Source organism: Capra hircus, chromosome 4, assembly GCF_001704415.2.
Source record: "Capra hircus breed San Clemente chromosome 4, ASM170441v1, whole genome shotgun sequence".
NCBI lineage: Eukaryota > Metazoa > Chordata > Mammalia > Artiodactyla > Bovidae > Capra > Capra hircus.
The window spans coordinates 33,768,564-33,787,893 of NC_030811.1; the positions used below are offsets into that span (position 1 = coordinate 33,768,564).

Consider the following 19,330-nt stretch of genomic DNA (forward strand, 5'->3'; position numbering starts at 1 on the left):
CAATAACTAAATGTGAAGCCAATATTCAAGCCTTGTCGGCGTGACTTAGACACTGTACTCTCTCTCTGCCGTAATTAGTTTCCTGCTTTACAAAATTTAGAATAATAACACTGTATATACTGTTTTACCTTCTGCTTTTTAAAAGCATTCATATCTTATAATGAACCTTTTCTGTTAAATAAATCATTCTAAAACAGGATTTTTACAAGATCTATAATAATCCATTGTAATATAATCATTTGCTTTTGTTTCAACTTTTATTATTGTAAATAAGTCTTTGGCTCCAAATTTTTGAGTATGTCCTTAATTATTCTTTAGACTAAATTGCTATAAACTGAAATGTAAGTATTGAGAATAAAACATCTAAAGTTATTGATAAGAACAAGTGAAATGCTTCCCAGAAAGTCTTACCAATTTACACCTTCTCCAGACATGTGTGAAAGTGTTCACATTTTTCATTGTATATTACTATGCATTATATTTATTTGCTGATTTTAAATTTGAAACATTTTATCACTTTAATTTGAAGTTTCTTGATTTTCTAGTACGTTGATGAAGTTTCCCCCTTTTTTCCCTAATGGGCTATGGGAAGAATTTCATTCATTCATTCACTCATCAATATTTACTAATCGCTATAACATAACGTGACACTCAGCATTACTAGAAAGTGGAAAATCAACTACAGATCTTATACAGCTCAGTCCAGAGAGAAATGCAGATATTAACCAAGTAAACAAAATATAACTGTGAAAGTCATAAAGGTACATTACAAAGGAATCAAATTATATGTTAAATGAAATCCCAGTGACTTAGAAAATGAAATAGTAATTAGTGGGACTACTGACTTACCTCTAGTGGAAATTTTTGCCCTTCTAAACTATGTTCTGATCCATCAGATGACATATTGCATTTTCCCCAGTGAAAAGCTATCTTGCTTGCTTTGAACACTGTTTCTGAAACCCCTCCACTGAGACGGTAGTCATTAGTGAGATTAATTTCCACTTGAAAAAAAAAAACCAATAAATTGACATCTAAGTTTTTGAAAATCAAAATTACAAATTTAAATTTGCTTCTATTAAGGTACATTAAGAACATAATGTATTTGATAAATTTAAAAAGTAAGCTACAATTTTGAAAGCTGAACTTTGTAACTGCATAATATACTTAATGTATCCTATTGCCACAAGTGTAAAATAAATCCAAGATCTTAACTGCCACACAACACTTAAAGCAAGAGACAGGTAGTTCACCTACCCTATCTGTTTGGTAGCCTATGTTTTGTTTGTTTGGCATCCAAAACCCTGCTCCGCTAATGCCTCACATGGTGGTGAGGGGACAGTTAAAGCGAGAAGGAACAGAAGACTGGAAAGGAAAGGTCTTTTCTCCAACCTTCTCAGGTTCCTGTTTCTATTCCTTATCAAGCTGCTGCTGCTTCTGTCCTATCTCCTTATGTTTCCAAGCATCACCCCAGGCTTCATCAAGCTTCAGAATTTCTGTCCTAGACTGTGGCAAGGAAGGCAGGAGGCCTTTTCCTTTTGAAGGGGTTTTAGCCATCTCATGTTTGAACCCTCGCTGGCAAGTCTCAGAATCTTAAACTCTAGAGATCCCTAGCAGATACCATCTACTATCTGTATTTTAGGAGTCATCTGGGAATTAATGATTCCCTTCAGAGTTTAATGCATGATTTCAATGTCTCTCAATCAGATTTAAACAGTCTTTGTTTCATTAGGCAGAGACCACTTTTGGCATTTGGAACCGAATCCAACATACTGTGCAGTGTAAAGACTTCTGAGTAAAATATAATTAATTTCTAGGCTGTGTTGTTTTTTTTTTCCCAGCAGACACCAGCTAGTCAGAGATATACATTTTCATGAATAATAACAGTAGCAACAAACAACAATAATGGTCAACATTCATTTATCACTTATGACATGACAAGCATTACATTACTTTACATATATTAAATATTTGATCCTACACAATGGAAGATGATACCATTACAATCCCTATTTTACAAGGTAAGGAAATTAGCCACAGCAAAGTTAAGGAACTTTCTCAAGGTTCCATACTGTGCTTTAAATGGCCAAAATTGAACCTAGAAAGTGTGGCTCTAAAGATCAAGGGCTTGACTACACTCCACTAAGAAAAATGAAGGAGAGATTACATGCTTTACTTCTTTGTAACACCCACTAAAACTGGTAATTAAAATGTCTAACATTTAGGAGAATATACTATTATATATTTAATTAATAATACATTATCAGTTCAGTTCAGTCGCTCAGTCATTTCCAACTCTTTGAGACCCCATGAACCGCAACACGCCAGGCCTCTTATAACATATAAAATCATTCATTCAAGAAATACTTATTGAGTGCTTATTATTTGTCAAGCACTGATCCAGAAACATTCCTACCTTCACAGGATTTAAATTACCATATTCACACAATTATATTAGCAAAATATGGAAAATAGAGAAAAATACCACTTACAATTAAATCACCCCAACATGGCTACTACTATAGTGAATATTCTTTTTTAATCTTTTTCCCATGAGTATATTTGCTTTTACATAACTTGTTGATATACATATAATTTCATTTAAAACATAGCATCAGAAAAAAATGCTAGCTTTTGTAAACTTCTATTTGTTGCTTACTGGAATTTTTATGATATTATAATTTGTATACTAAGAAAAACAGCTTTATTAGAGAGTGTTTCCTAAGTATAGTATATAATTTAAAACTTTCTATCTAGAAGAACCAATACTTTCTTAAAATTCAATTATAGTAGATTGTTTTTTTCACATCCAAATATTGAACATAACATACAACTGAGTAGAAAAGATCAAATAAAACACACAAGAGAAAGAAATCCCGATTGACTAAGTGATTAACCAGTGATAAAGTTATTAAGTTAATTAGCTATATATTATCTTTATCAGTTCTTCCTGTGGAGGCATCTTTATTGCTATATTACTGGAGAATATTATGACTTTGGTTATTTAATTTTTTGTACACATTTCAAAAGATCTAAACTTCCAATTTTCTATTTGATTTCTTGTACCGATAGTTTCTATCCAGTTCATAATACATACATCATGCAAAGAAAAATACAATGAAGATAATCTAAATATACTCTAAGTTTGATAAACATATTAAAGACAGAAATAAAATGCAAGTATTTTACCTGTTTTCCCAGTGTTATGAATGAATGTGTTTTCCAAAGATGTTTTATCCCAATCCTGAAATTTAAGTTTCTTAAGATTCACATTTACTTGTGTAAGATCTTCATCAATATTGATAGGAGACTGTTTGGGGCTATTACATGTTGGATATTTCTTTCCCCAATTTTTTTGATTCAATGCTCCTAGAGGAAAAAATGGCAATAAGTTTGGTTTTTAAATAACTACGCAAAAGCTAAATTTTATGTTTATAAAGTAGTTAATGTTACATAAAAATAGAAACAACATTGGGAAAAACTGAGACATCTTTAAACCAATTCTTAAGAAGAATTACAACTGGTCCTCTGTATTCACGGGTTTCACAACTGCAAATTCAACCAACCTCAGAGCAAAAGTATTTAGGAAAAACTCTAAAATGTTCCAAGGACACTTTAATTTGCTAAGTGCTGACAACTATTTACATAGCATTTACATCACATATTCAACTGTTTACATAGCATTTACATTGTATTCAGTTCAATTCAGTCCCTCAGTTGTGTCTGACTCTTTGCCACCCCATGGACTGCAGCACACCAGGCCTCCTTGTCTATCACCAACTCCCAGAGTTTACTCAAACTCATGTCCATTGAGTCAGTGATACCATCCAGTCATCTCATCCTCTGTCATCCCCTTCTACTCCTGCCTTCAATCTTTCCCAGCATCAGGGTCTTTTCAAACGAGTCAGTTTTTCGCATCACCTGGCCAAAGTATTGGAGTTTCAGCTTCAACATCATTCCTTCCAATGAACAACCAGGACTGACCTCCTTTAGGATGGACTGGTTGGATCTCCTTGCAGTCCAAGGGACTCTCAAGAGTATTCTCCAACACCACAGTTCAAAAGCATCAATTCTTCGGCTCAGCTTTCTTTATACTCCAATTCTCATATCCATACATGACTACTGGAAAAACCATAGCTTTGACTAGACAGACCTTTGTTGACAAAGTAATGTCTCTGCTTTTTAATATGCTGTCATATTAAAGTTGGTCATAACTTTTCTTCCAAGGAGTAAGCGTCTTTTAATTTCATGGCTGCAATCACCATCTGCAGTGATTTTGGAGCCCCCCAAAATAAAGTCTGCCACTGTTTCCATTGTTTCCCCATCTATTGGCCATGAAGTGATGGGACCAGAGGCCATGATCTTGGTTTTCTGAATGTTGAGCTTTAAGCCAACTTTTTCACTCTCCTCTTTCACTTTCATCAACTGCTTTTTAGTTCTTCTTCACTTTCTGCCATAAGGGTGGTGTCATCTGCATATCTGAGCTTATTGATATTTCTCCTGGCAAACTTCATTCCAGGTTGTGCTTCTTCCAGCCCAGCGTTTTTCATGATGTACTCTATATATAAGTTAAATAAGCAGGGTGACAATATACAGCCTTGATGTACTCCTTTTCCTATTTGAAACCAGTCTGTTGTTCCATGTCCAGTTCTAACTGTTGCTTCCTGACCTGCATACAGATTTCTCAAGAGGCAGGTCAAGTGGTCTAGTATTCCCACCTCTTTCAGAATTTTCCATGGTTTGCTGTGATCTACACAGTCAAAGGCTTTGGCATAGTTAACAAAGCAGAAATAGATGGTTTTTGCGGGGAACTCTGGCTTTTTCAGTGATCCAGCAGATGTTGGCAATTTGATCTCTGGTTCCTCTGCCTTTTCTAAAGCCAGCTTGAACATCTGGAAGTTCACAGTTCATGTATTGCTAAAGCCTGGCTTGGAGAATTTTGATCATTACTTTAGTAGTGTGTGAGACGAGTGCAATTGTGTGGTCATTTGAACATCCTTTGGTGTTGCCTTTCTTTGGGATTGGAATGAAAACTGACTTTTTCCAGTTCTGTGGCCACTGCTGAGATTTCCAAATTTGCTGACATATAGAGTGCCGCACTTTCACAGCATCATCTTTTAGGATTGGAAATAGCTCAACTGGAATTCCATCACTTCCACTAGCTTTGTTCGTAGTGATGCTTTCTAAGGCCCACTTGACTTCACATTCCAGGAAGTTTGGCTCTAGGTGAGTGATCATACCATAGTGATTATCTGGGTTGTGAAGATTTTTTTTGTACCGTTCTTCTGTGTATTTTTGCCACCTCTTCTTAATATCTTCTGCTTCTGTTAGGTCCATACCATTTCTGTCCTTTATTGAGCCCATCTTTGCATGAAATGTCCCCTTGGTATCTCTAATTTTCTTGAAGAGATTTCTAGTCTTTCCCATTCTATTGTTTTCCTGTATTTCTTTGCACTGATCATTGAGGAAGGCTTTCTTATCTCTCTTTGCTATTCTTTGGAACTCTGCATTCAAATGGGTATATCTATCCTTTTCTCCTTTGTTTTTTGCTTCTTTTCTTTTCACAGCTATTTGTAAGGCCTCCTCAGAGAGCCATTTTGCTTTTTTGCCTTTTTCTTGAGGATGGTCTTGATTCCTGTCTCCTGTACGATGTGAGCCACATTGTATTAGCTATTATAAATAATCTAGAGATGATTTTAAGACTATGGAAGCATGTATATAGGTGATATGAAAATACTACACCATTTTATATAAGGGACTTGCACATCCACAAATTTTGGTATCTGAAGGAATCCTGGACAATCCCTCTCTGTTATTGAGAAACAACTGTATTCCTAGATTTAGATTCTGGGTTTTAATATGGTACATCATGAGAATAAGAGAAGGTGTCAACAAGACCCTTGTTTAGCCATCGCACTCTTACAAATCCACAGAAAATTCATTTGTCTTATCAGATGTTAGTCCTAACCCAGGGTTCCAGATTAAAACATGTCCAGTTGATAGGAGTCAGATTCTGATCTGACTTCCTTAGCACTCTCCACAGAGCGAGGGTGGGAGGCTGTAGACTGTGTGTCATCCCAGCCATTGACTAATTTGGTTTAATTTCCATCTGTGTGTGCGTTGTGTGTTAGTCACTCAGTCATGTCTGACTCTGCAATCCCATGGATGGTAGCCCACCAGGCTCCTCTGTCCATGAAATTCTCCAGGCAAGAATACTGGAGTAGATAGATAGTCATCCCCTTCTCCAGGGGATCTTCCCGACCCAGGGATCAAACCCCAGTCTCCTGCATTGCAGGCATATTCTTTACCATCTGAGCCACCAGGGAAGCCCAAATTTCCATCTGCTCAGGGTCTTTTAGAAACGTAATCATCCAGGCTATCTTTGAAATATCTCTTTTTATTCCCTCTCTCTTTTCTTTCTTTCTGGTCATAAAACTTAGATTTTATTGTTTAACAAGAAGAAAAATAAAACAGGGCTTTCCAGAATTTTGTTTACCGTAAAGTGAATTTTCATCTGTTCCACAGAATGAACAGTCCTCTCAACCAAAACTGCCCTGTAATGCCTTTGTTTCAACTACCTGAAGCCATAAACCATCTCTCATAACCTTACCTCACTGGATATTAACTGAGCTAAGAACCCACGCAGTGTAAGAATGGGTATGTCTTATTTAATGTTCATTTATTAAAATACATGAAACGTTGCAGATCCAAGTCTCAACCTTTTCTCTGGCTAAACTCTAGCATTTCTGCAGCCATTCCATGAAAGAGCAGGTAGCAGCACCATTTTCAGCTTCTTCCTTTCAAATGCTTTTCTTTTTCAACATAAGTATGGGCAAGGCCAGGATTTTAAATGATTGATGTTCAGAGAAATTATAAGAAAAGATACCGTCCATACAACTCTAGTCTATACCATCTTTTTGGGATAAGGGAATCAGTGAGGGTGACTTTCATGCAAGCTGTCATAGTGTCCTGAAGCTCATTTTGCATAATTTAACCCAGGAAAGAAATAATAATTAATCACACCTTGGAATTGCCTGCATAGACTGGGAAAATTAGGCAATTCATCTCCTAGTGAGGCATTCACCAGAATCAATAATAGGTACTGAAAACTTATTTGGTTTTAAAATCTTAGCACTAAGCTTAGAGAATGCTTGAATACAATATGCTTTAAATATGCACAGTGATGCACATTTGGGCTTCTAGGAACGACTTTAAAGAATTGAGTAATAATACTATGTTAATTTCACTGTAAAGAACATTGGCATGGAGACAAGAAAGCACTGCTTGCTTTACTCATGTCATTGTAAGAGAAACAAGAGAGAAACTGTGGTACGAATCAATAAAGCTCTTCCTATTGCTTAAATTTTAAAAAACGGTACAATAAATTCTGAGCACACTTAGGAAGAGTCTTAAAGTTGTAATGCATAGAAACACAAAATTTTAAGTCTCTAGTAACACTGAATATGATTTATAACCTGTTTTGTTCATAATATTCTGTGCTCATCTTTATGTGGATTCTAACTTAGCACATCCATAACTGAACACTTGATTTCTGCCCTACAAATGCCTCTTACGTTCACTGTCATTCCTAAACATAGAAGTCATCCTCGTGCCTCTGTTTCCTCCTCAGCAAGCCCTTTGCGATCTACCTTCAAAATATTTCCTTAATTAGGTCATTTCTCATCTCCACTGTTAGTACCTTAGTCCAAGCTACCCTCATTCCTGGCTTGAAGTCTTGCTGTTCCACAAGGAGCATCACCATCAACTAGGAGATCGTTAGGAGAATCAGGTCTCCACTGCAGCCTCACCAAGTCAAAATCTACATTTTAACACAATCTGCAGGAGATTCATATACACATTAAATTTTGACAAACAATGACTTCGACATATCCAGTAGTCATGGATGTGAGAGTTGGACCATAAAGAAGGCTAAATACTGAAGAATTGATGTTTTCAAACTGTGGTGGTGAAGAATACTCTTGAGAGCTCCTTGGACAACAAGGAGATCAAATCAGTCACTCTTAAAGGAAATCAACCCTGAACATTCATTGGAAGGACTGATACTGAAGCTGAAGCTCCAATACTTTGGCCACGTGATGAGAAGAGCCAACTCATTGGGAAAAGACCCTGTTGCTGGGAAAGATTGAGAGCAGGAAGAGAAGGGGGCAACAGAGGATGAGATGGTTGGATGGCATAACAGACTCAATGGCCATGAGTTTGAGCAAACTCTGGGAGACAGTGAAAGGCAAGGAAGCCTGGCATGCTGCAATCCATGGGGTTGCAAAGAGTCGGACATGACTTAGCAACTAAACAAAAATAAAGTGACCCATGTCTACCATGAGATAATACAGGTTAAGCTACTAAATTTGCTGTGTGCTATAGTAATTTGCTGTGTGGCATAAGAAAACTAATGCAATCTGTAGCTAGTCATCTTTTAAAGAACATGTTAGATTACACATAACTCCTTGACTTAGGTCCTTCCAATGCATTTTCATATTAGAATAAAATATAGAGACTCTTTCCCAGGGCTAACAGACCCTGTATGATGTCACCAGTCACATCCACTTGGATCTCATTTTCTGCCACTCTGTGGTGATGACTCTCTACTCCAGCCATACTGACTTCTTTTCTGTTCCTTAAGCATGAGAAGCCTTGGGGCTTGCCACTTGCTGCCACTCACTTTCTGGAATCTTCTGCCCCATTTGTCTGCTAGGCTTCTTCTTATCAGGTCTCTGCCCAAATGCATCTCTTTAGAGAGAGGCTTTCTATGAACAATCTGTATAAAATACACTTCCCTTCCTCAGCAATTCTCGATCACTTCTCCTTATTTTATTTTTCTTCTCTTAAGTTACTAATTGGGGGTTCCTAGGTAGCATTTATTTAACTTATATGCAGAGTACATCATGAGAAACGCTGGACTGGATGAAGCACAAGCTGGAATCAACAATGCCGGGAGAAATATCAATAACCTCAGATATGCAGATGACTCCACCCTTATGGCAGAAAGTGAAGAGGAGCTAAAAAGCCTCTTGATGAAACTGAAAGTGGAGAGTGAAAAAGTTGGCTTAAAGTTCAACATTCAGAAAACAAAGATAATGGCATCTGGTCCCATCACCTCATGGGAAATAGATGGGAAAACAGTGGAAACAGTGTCAGACTTTATTTTGGGGGGCTCCAAAATCACTGCAGATGGTGATTGCAGCCATGAAATTAAAAGACGCTTACTCCTTGGAAGAAAAGTTATGACCAGCCTAGATAGTATATTCAAAAGCAGAGACATTACTTTGCCAACAAAGGTCCGTTTAGTCAAGGCTCCGGTTTTTCCAGTGGTCATGTATGGATGTGAGAGTTGGACTATGAAGAAGGCTGAGTGCCGAAGAATTGATGCTTTTGAACTGTGGTGCTGGAGAAGGCTCTTGAAAGTCCCTTGGACTGCAAGGAGATCCAACCAGTCCATTCTGAAGGAGATCAGCCCTGGGATTTCTTTGGAAGGAATGATGCTAAAGCTGAAACTCCAGTACTTTGGCCACCTCATGAGAAGAGTTGACTCATTGGAAAAGACTCTGATGCTGGGAGGGATTGGGGACAGAGGAGAAGGGGACGACCAAGGATGAGATGGCTGAATGGCATCACCGACTCGATGGACGTGAGTCTGAGTGAACTCCGGGAGTTGGTGATGGACAGGGAGGCCTGGCGTGCTGCAATTCATGGGGTCGCAGAGAGTCGGAAACGACTGAGCGACTGAACTGAAATGAACTGAGGTAGCGCTAGTGGTAAAGAATGTGCCTGCCAATGTAGGAGACATAAGAGACGTGGGTTTGATCCCTGAGTGGGGAAGATTGTCTGGAGGAGGGCATGGCAACCCACTCCAGTATTCTTGCCTGGAAAACCCCATAGACAGAGGAGCTTGGTGGGCTATAGTTCATGGAGTCGCAAAGAGTCGGACAACACTGAAGCGCCAGCACAGCAGAGCACAAGATACTAATTATGTTTATTTATTTGTTTCCACACTCTAGCATCTAGAGAAAAGCCTGGCACATGGTAGGTATTCAATAAATGTTTGTTGAATGACTGAATCAGACAAAAAAAAGTTACATTAAAAAGATTTTAATATATTTTTTAAATAAAATGCCTTTCATTTTATTAGTCTCAGCTCACAGGGGTCTAGCATAGGATGAAAATAAGGGGGAAAAAAAAAAAGAAAGAAAACTGACCAACGAAAGAACATTTCTAAATTCAACTGCAGGCCACATCTACCTGTCTGTTATATGACAATTTTGTTGAGTAGTCCCCACTAAACTTCTGCTAACGGATCTCAAGAAAGAGCTGGTGTCCAAACAGTGCATTGTCTGACAGTATACGATCCTGAGTCACTGGATTATGTTTGAAGTGCACCAAATGACTACACTGAGTGTGGACTCAGTTTAAATCACCTACTAGCTCAGCATGCCAACTACAGCACAGGTTCAGGAAGACTCCTTAATTTCTGTGATTAAAACACAAAAGAGTTAGAAGAGGGAAAAGAAAATTGTTCAGTGAAAAGGCTGTAAAACGGAAAAAGTCCAAAAATATAGGACCTTGATGTTATTTTTGCAAGGGACTCTGAAAAAAGTACGTTTCAGATACTCATAAGTAGAAATCCAGGGAAAGAAAGTTGTGTTAAAATTGTGCACAAGGATGAAATATAAATCAAAGAAGCATTAAATATACCCTAGCTGTAGCTGTTTTGATAATGAAGCAATATTTAACCCTATGCTTAAATATTGTTTTTAAAATTTCCAAATTAATGGTTTTAATTTTGCAGTTGGGAGACCGCAGTCCATGTAGTAATTAAAGCCACGATGATGTATCCAAGAAAGCAGGTGTGCAGAATTCATTAGAACTACAGTGTATCACTTGAGGAGTATTAACAAATGCTGTGATGGGAGAAATTAGGACATGCATTGTCATTGCAGCAGAAGATTAGCAAGATGATTTACCCATCAGGAGGACTGCAGACTACTAAATGACAGCTCTGGAGAATTAAAATAAATTCATTCACACAGTCATCCATTCTTTCATGCATTTATTGACTCACCTGAATTAGTGCCACCCCTATGGATCTCCTGCGCTCACCTCTACTGGAGCACTTCACAGACTGTATGTTGTTTGTCAACTTATCTATCATATCTATATCTTATTGCCAAAGTCTGAGTCTAGCACACGGTAGACACAAATTAAGTGCTGGGGCAATAAACTTTGAACACTAAGCGAATATATCCAGTATTTACGTCCTATGCACTCTTGATTCCAAGCAGAATGGAAAGCAATCGTAGGCTCTGTAGGAAATATGCATGAGTTCAAGTTTGTTTGATCCTTGTTTATTCTTTCATTCCAGAAGGTTGGGAATGTGTTCAATAAAAAGTAAGACAAGTGCATAAAGGAGTAGATGGGATGAAAGAAGGTAATCATGGTTATCAACGCATGCAATGCAGGTTTTGAGGGATGGACAGAATTCAGAAGGCAGAGGGCAACTAAGAGCATGTCTGCTTGGGTGATGAGCCTGGGCAAACTCACTCTGGGGGAAAAGTGCAGGTAATGCTCAGAGAGAAGTGAGCAGTGAGTGAATGCCTCTCTTTCTATGGAAAGGCAGGCTGTAATCAGATGTAGTTAGGGAGGCCAGTGGGAGGCACTGAGGCTTTGGAATGCTAAGAAGCTCACTGCTGCCTAATCAGACAGGCTGAACTGGCAGGAAAGCAGGATGAGCAGGAAGAGGGAGGCTGCATAATGAGTGGACACTTCCACTGGCAACTTCTATGTGTCTTCATCTGATTTGATAAAGTTAGTTGCTCAGTTGTATCCGACTCTTTGCGACCTCATGGACTATAGCCTGCCAGGCTCCCCTGTCCATGGAATTTTCCAGGCAAGAGTACCAGAATGGATTGCCATTTCCTTCTCCAAGGGATCTTCCCGATCTAGGGACTGAACCCAGGTCTCCAGCATTGCAGGCAGACTCTTTTTTGTCAGAGCCACCAGGGAAGCCCAATCCCAGTGCAATGGACTGAATGTTTTGTTAGAATCCTAATCGCCATGTGATAGCATTTGGAGGTGGGGCCTTTAGGAGGTGATTAGGTCATAAATAAAGAGACTGCAGAGAGATCCCTCGCCCCTTCTAAATGTGAGGTTACAGTGAAGAAACAGTGATCTAAGAAGCAGCCCTCACTAGATACAAAGTCTGCTGGTGCCTTGACCTTAGACTTCTAGTTCTTCAGAACTGTGACAAATAAACTTCTGTTGTTTATAAGCCACGAATCTATGGTATTTTGCTGTAGAAGCCTGAATGGCTAAGATAGCCTGGATCTATTTGGAATACAGTATGTTTCTGTTTCTTGCTCATACTGTAATTTCACAGCACCTTTCTTAGAACCTGGCACTTAAGGCCTAAATAAATATTTTCTGAATGAACAATAGTTCAATAAAATATCTACAGCTACCTGTACTTCAATATCTTTGTACTACATACCTTCTAAATAGGAACACATTCTAAAAAACATTCTGTGTAGGGAAGTATTTATTACTCCATCAGTCTCCCACATAAAAATATCAACTGGGGAAAACCAGAGTTTAAAATAAAGAAGAGTGAGTAAAATACCAATGCAGATTTTAATATTTGAAGAGTGAGAAAATGATGAAAATGAAAATCAAAGGAAATTGCACAATTCTTGAGTCTAACCTTCCAGTATCAAAAAAATCAATAAAATAATTAAAATATAGTATAAGGCATTCAGCAAAGATCCACTGAAATTCATATAAACATGATTATTTCTTTTCAAGGTTACCATAAATTACTGATATTGAACAAGATTTGAATAACAGAGGACTTGGAACTGATTCTTTAAAAATCAAGATATTAAGAAAAACATATACTGCTTTTAATCTTAATGGATTTCTTATCTAGTCCAGGTTTTGATGTAAGAAAACATTTGTGTCTGTACATACTTACATACAAAATATTATTAAGAGGCAAATATAAATGTAATATTAGAATGTAGGCTACAGTAATGATTGTGACATTAATGCAAGTAACTGCTTTGAATAAACGCCTCTCAAGATTCCATATGCCATAAATCAAAGCTTTATAAAGTACACTGGACTTGCTTCATAGGTATTACCAAATACACCAAAAGCTAAATGTATAATAGCACAAAGCTATCAGCAGTGAGATGTCATGGATTCAAATTTCAGTTTATTTAAATACAGAAATGTAAATCAGTGTTACTTTCAATAAAAGCATATAACTGTACTCCAGAAAAATGGATAAATATATTTAGGTATTTAAACACTTTTCAGATGACATAATCAGCTGCTTTAGAAAGTGAGTTTCCTCAAAGATATGAAAATAAACTCCCAAAGTACTGAGTAACAGTCATTGAGTGATTTCATGTCACACCAGTAAATGTCTTCACATAACTTGAAAGCAAAGGAAGAAAGATGTCTGAGGTAAGTTTCCACATTAAGAAAGAATGAGGATGTATTTTTATAAGCACAAATTGGCATGCCAGCTTATGGTTTTGGTTAAAGGGAGGTTTTCAGAGCTAGACAGATCAAACCAGTTGGCAAATATAAATTATGGTTGCTATTAAAAATGTGCTGAAACCAGATAAAATACAAACAATTTCAGCATGACATGTTGTTTAGTCAAGACGGCATTTTCCATTATTATCTGCCCTAATGGGATGCTGACATTAGGGCAGCAGAGAAGCGTTGCAAGTCTGACAGATACAGCCACCTGACAGAGGGTTACAAATGTCAGGGAAGGTAGTTATCAATTTATACAGGAAAAGGCTAGCACAAGATTTCCTTAAGGACTATGATATCAAAGATTGTTAGCTTAAGTTCAGTATAAATAAATAGAGGGAGTGATTAGAAATTTACTTCCAAGTTACTGTCTAAAATTTTATGACTTTTTCTTCTTTAGAAGAGAAGGGAAAAGCAAAGGAAAAAAGGAAAGATATACCCATTTGAATGCAGAGTTCCAAAGAATAGCAAGAAGAGATAAGAAAGCCTTCCTCAATGATCAGTGCAAAGAAATAGAGGAAAACAATAGAATGGGAAAGACTAGAGATCTCTTCAAGAAAAGTAGAGATACCAAGGGAACATTTCATGCAAAGATGGGCTCAATAAAGGACAGAAATGGTATGGACCTAACAGAAGCAGAAGATATTAAGAGGTGGCAAAAATATGGCAAGAATACACAGAAGAACTGTACAAAACAGATCTTCATGACCCAGATAATCACGTGTGATCACTCACCTAGAGCCAGACATCCTGGAATACAAAGTCAAGTGGGCTTAGGAAGCATCACTATGAACAAAGCTAGTGGAGGTGATGGAATTCCAGTTGAGTTATTTCAAATCCTAAAAGATGATGCTGTGAAAGTGCTGCACTCAATATGTCAGCAAATTTGGAAATCTCAGCAGTGGCCACAGGACTGGAAAACGTCAGTTTTCATTCTAATCCCAAAGAAAGGCAACACCAAAGGATGTTCAAACTACCACACAATTGCACTCATCTCACACACTAGTAAAGTAATGCTCAAAATTCTCCAAGCCAGGCTTCAGCAATACGTGAACCGTGAACTTCCAGATGTTCAAGCTGGTTTTAGGAAAGGCAGAGGAACCAGAGATTAAATTGCCAACATCTGCTGGCTCACTGAAAAAGCAAGAGAGTTCCAAAAAAACATCAATTTATACTATGCCAAAGCCTTTGACTGTGTGGATCACAATAAACTGTGGAAAATTCTGAAAGAGATGGGAATACAGATCACTTGACCTGCCTCTTAAGAAATCTGTATGCAGGTCAGGAAGCAACAGTTAGAACTGGACATGGAACAACAGACTGGTTCCAAATAGGAAAAAGAGTACGTCAAGGCTGTATATTGTCACCTTGCTTATTTAACTTATATGTAGTGTACATCTTGAGAAATGCTGGGCTGGAAGAAGCACAAGCTGGAATCAAGATTACCAAGAGAAATATCAATAACCTCAGATATGCAGATGATACCACACTTATGGCAGAAAGTGAAGAAGAACTAAAGAGCCTCTTAATGAAAGTAGAAAAGAGTGAAACAGTTGGCCTAAAGCTCAGCATTCAGAAAACGAAGATCATGGCATCTGGTCCCATCACTTCATGGGAAATAGATGAGGAAAGAGAGGAAACAGTGTCAGACTTTATTTTGGGGGGCTCCAAAATCACTGCAGATGGTGACTGTTGCCATGAAATTAAAAGACACTTACTTCTTGGAAGGAAAGTTATGACCAACCTAGACAGCATATTTAAAAGCAGAGACATTACTTTGCCAACACAGGTCTGTCTAGTTAAGGCTATGGTTTTTCCAGTAGTCATGTATGGATGTGAAAGTTGGACTATAAAGAAAGCTGAGTGCTGAAGAATTGATTCTTTTGAACTGTGGTGTTAGAGAAGACTTGAGATTTCCTGGGACTGCATGGAGACCCAACCAGTCCATCCTAAAGGAGATCAGTCCAGAGTGTTCATTGGGAAGACTCATGTTGAACCTGAAACTCTAATATTTTGGCCATCTGATGTGAAGAACTGACTCATTGGAAAAGACCCTGATGGTGGGAAAGATAGAAGACGGGAGGAGAAGGGAACGACAGAGGATAAGGTGGTTAGATGTCATCACCAACTCAATGGACATGAGTTTGGGCAAACTCTGGGAGTTGGTGATGGACAGGGAGGCCTGACTTACTGCAGTCCATGGGGTCGCAAAGAGTTGGACACAACTGAGAGACTGAACTGAACTGAACTGAACCGAACAGCCAAATAACAATGTTGTGATAATTTCAGTTGAACGGTGAAGGGATTCAGTCATATATAAATATGTATCCATTCTCCCCCAAACCCCCCTGCTATCCAGGCTGTCACATAATATTGAGTAGAGTTTCCTGTGCTATATAGTAGGACCTTGTTGGTTATCCGTTTTAAATATAGCAGTGTATACCTGTCAATTTTACCAACTTGGAAAAATCCTAGATACACAAACAAAAACTTGAGATAATAATAACAATAAAAATTACTGCTCTAAAATGTAATAATGGCTCAGTGGTAAAGAATCTACCTGCAGTGCAGGAGACAAAGGAATCGCAGGTTCAATCCCTTGGTCAGGAAGACCCCCTGGAGGAGGAAACTGCAACCAGCAACCCGCCCCGGTATTCTTACCTGGAAAATGCCATGGACAGAGGAGTCTGGCGGGCTATAGTCCATAGGGTTGCAATGAGCAGGACATGACTGAGCACACACACATGCACAATGTAATAAACAACTTAAGTTTTTCCAGACCACAGGAAAAAAAATAAAGACACAAGGTGAGGAAGATCGAAGGACAATGACACAGTGGAATATTATTACTCTGAGGATAAGTAATCTCAACCTGTTAATATGTGGTGGGTATAAATGGAATCAATGCACAGAACAAGTAGAATGGTATTCACAATGAGTCACAGTTAACTGGTGCTTTAATCTGAAAATGAAATGAAGCCTATAGAGAAGGAAAGAAGAATTGCATTAGGGCAGGAAATCGTGCGGGGTACAAACCAACACAATAGAACTGAAGACTAAAAGGAGGATGCCGTTTCAAGGATTTAGGAACATTTAAATGATTTTTATTTGAAAGTGAGAAAGAACTCAAAGTGCAAGTGTTAGTTGCTCAGTCGTGTCCCACTTTGCGACCCCACGGACTGTAGCCTGCCAGGATCCTCTGTCCACGGAATTCTCCAGACTCTGAAGAATACTGGAGAGGGTAGCCATTCCCTTCTCCAGGGGATCTTTGTGACCCAGGGATCAAATGCAGATCTCTGGCACTGCAGGCAGACTCCCTACCATCTGAGCCACCAGGGAAATGAAAAAGGGAGAGAAGCAAAAGATGACTCCCAAGATCCTGACTGGAGCACACCTGGGTGTATCATGGTACCTGTGCCACTGACAGAGAGAACGGATGGAAAGAAAGACTCTGCACCTGGATTTGGATCTGCAGACTGAGATTTCCATGGAAGTTGGTTAGGCAATCAAAAATATGAGTCTGAGAGCCAATCAGAAGTCTGGACTACAGACAGGTACTGGGGAACACAGCATGAGAGGACAATTTAAAACCATGAACATGGATGAAATACTTTAAGTTAACAAGCAAGAAGGTTAATGATAAGACAGTGAAAAGTATTAACATTTAGGGAGTCCAGGGAAGGAGGAAGTACACAAAGAAATTAAGAATAAGTGGCCTGAAGGAGAATTGCAAATTTAGAAGAAAACCTTATCCTGAAAGCCACAGAAGGATGGTTGCAGCAATGAGAGATCATCTCAAAGTAAATATCACACACATTAGAAAGCCCACAGGGTCATAACTGAAGAACAACTATGGGAGCGGGTTATTTCTTAACTCCAAATCCTGTATTCCTAGAATAAAACTATTTAAATGAAATGGTGGCTCTGAAATTTAGACTACAGAAGGCAGAAGATTAAAGTAGAGATGACAGAGTAGCATCAAAAAAGAGCTTTTTAAAGCTAGTTATGAAGTAAAAATAGGGCAGCACACAAAGACTGATGCAAGCAGGAGGAGTGCTTTTTTTTAAAGACAGAAATTGAAGCACGCCTATTAAAAGGGGCAAAGAGTTATTACAAGGAGGAGCTTGAATAATGTGAGGTCCGTGATTGAGGCCTCCCTAAGGGAGCAACGTAAACTATGGAGGGAGGATTATTGCCTGTGAGAGGAAAAGAAACATTTAAACAAATCAAGGAAATATGGATTTGCAAACATTTAGAGATGGAGGAATAAGAAATCTGATGGTTCAAGCCACAGAGCTTCAGGTGTGGAATAGAATCTCATCCCATGGAAGGAAAAGAGGTTGGTAGTTGAGCCGACTACGGTTCAATCCCAGGGCCATCATTTGCAGGCACCATTCACTTGAGCCTCGGTTACCTTCTCTGTCACAGGAACGGTAATCTCTATCTCTCACACTGTGCAAATTAAATAAGATAATACATGTAAATACACTGGCAGATAGCATGAATTTCCTTAACCCTTCCCTTCATTTTCTCAGGAAAACTGGAAGCAAGATACATTGGCTGTGGGAGAGATGGAAGGAAGAGAATGGGCTTGAGGAAACTGGTGGAAAATGAAATTGTGGACATTCCAGACTGATGGAAACACTGAGGGCTCCACTGGTGTGGGCAACCATGAGTTTGTCGAGGCAGCACTGTAAAGTGTGTCCGTGCGGGCTTTTGTTTTTGGAAATTTAGTCTTCCTGGTGGACAAGTACAGCAGGTAGAGAGCTGCAGTCCCACTGTGGAGATCAGTAGCATGTGTGTGATGGAATAACAGACGGTCAGGGAACTGGAGACTCTGGATAAAAAGTACTGAAGCTCCCTCCCAACTCCCAGTCTCAAATCTGGTGGAGGAAAAGAAACAATTTTTTTTAAAGGCCATTAAACAGATACAACCACAGAGTCATCTGTCATCCTTCATTTTGTTATAAAATGAACTGCTATAAAACAGTGAAGCCCAGTATTGCAGTGTTTCCATTGCTATAGCCTGGTATCAAATACTTAACCAAAATCAGAAAAATATCACTGAAATTCAACAGTCCCCAGAAACCATGAGGGGGTTTTGTTGCTCTACCATCACCTGCCAAAAAGCCATCACCCTAAAAGAAAGAAAAGGTTCAGGTTTTAGGTAACTCTGTAATGCACTTATCTCACATGCTAGTAAAGTAATGCTCAAAATTCTCCAAGCCAGGCTTCAGCAATACGTGAACCATGAACTTCCAGATGTTCAAGCTGGTTTTAGAAAAGGCAGTGGAACCAGAGATTAAATTGCCAACATCTGCTGGATCATGAAAAAAGCAAGAGAGTTCCAGAAAAACATCTATTTCTGCTTTATTGTCTACACCAAAGATTTTGACTGTATGGATCCCAATAAACTGTGGAAAATTCTGAAAGAGATGGGAATACCAGAACACCTAATCTGCCTCTTGAGAAACCTGTATGCAGGTCAGGAAGCAACAGTTAGAACTGGACATGGAACAACAGACTGGTTTCAAATAGGAAAAGGAGTACATCAAGGCTGTATATTGTTACCCTACTTATTTAACTTATATGCAGAGTAGAACATTAGAGTATACCGCTGAAATTCAGCAGTCCCCAGAAACCATGAGGGGCTGGAAGAAGCACAAGCTGGAATCAAGATTGCCAGGAAAAATATCAATAACCTCAGATATCCAGATGACACCACCCTTATGGCAGAAAGTAAAGAAGAACTAAAGAGCCTCTTGATGAAAGTGAA

The 19,330-nt window shown here is 38.6% G+C and overlaps 1 protein-coding gene across 4 annotated transcripts in view; it reads right to left on the reverse strand.

Moving 5' to 3' along the window:
- PTPRZ1 (protein tyrosine phosphatase, receptor type Z1) overlaps nucleotides 1-19,330 on the reverse strand; it is a 201,209-nt gene that overhangs the window by 88,912 nt on the left and 92,967 nt on the right. For all 4 annotated transcript variants that reach the window (XM_005679397.3, XM_005679396.3, XM_013963415.2 and 1 more), the window contains exons 3-4: nucleotides 3,187-3,366; nucleotides 850-1,001 (exon numbers count right to left, since the gene is read on the reverse strand). In XM_005679397.3, the coding sequence (XP_005679454.2) occupies nucleotides 850-1,001; nucleotides 3,187-3,366 (332 nt within the window). The remainder of the gene's footprint in view (nucleotides 1-849; nucleotides 1,002-3,186; nucleotides 3,367-19,330) is intronic.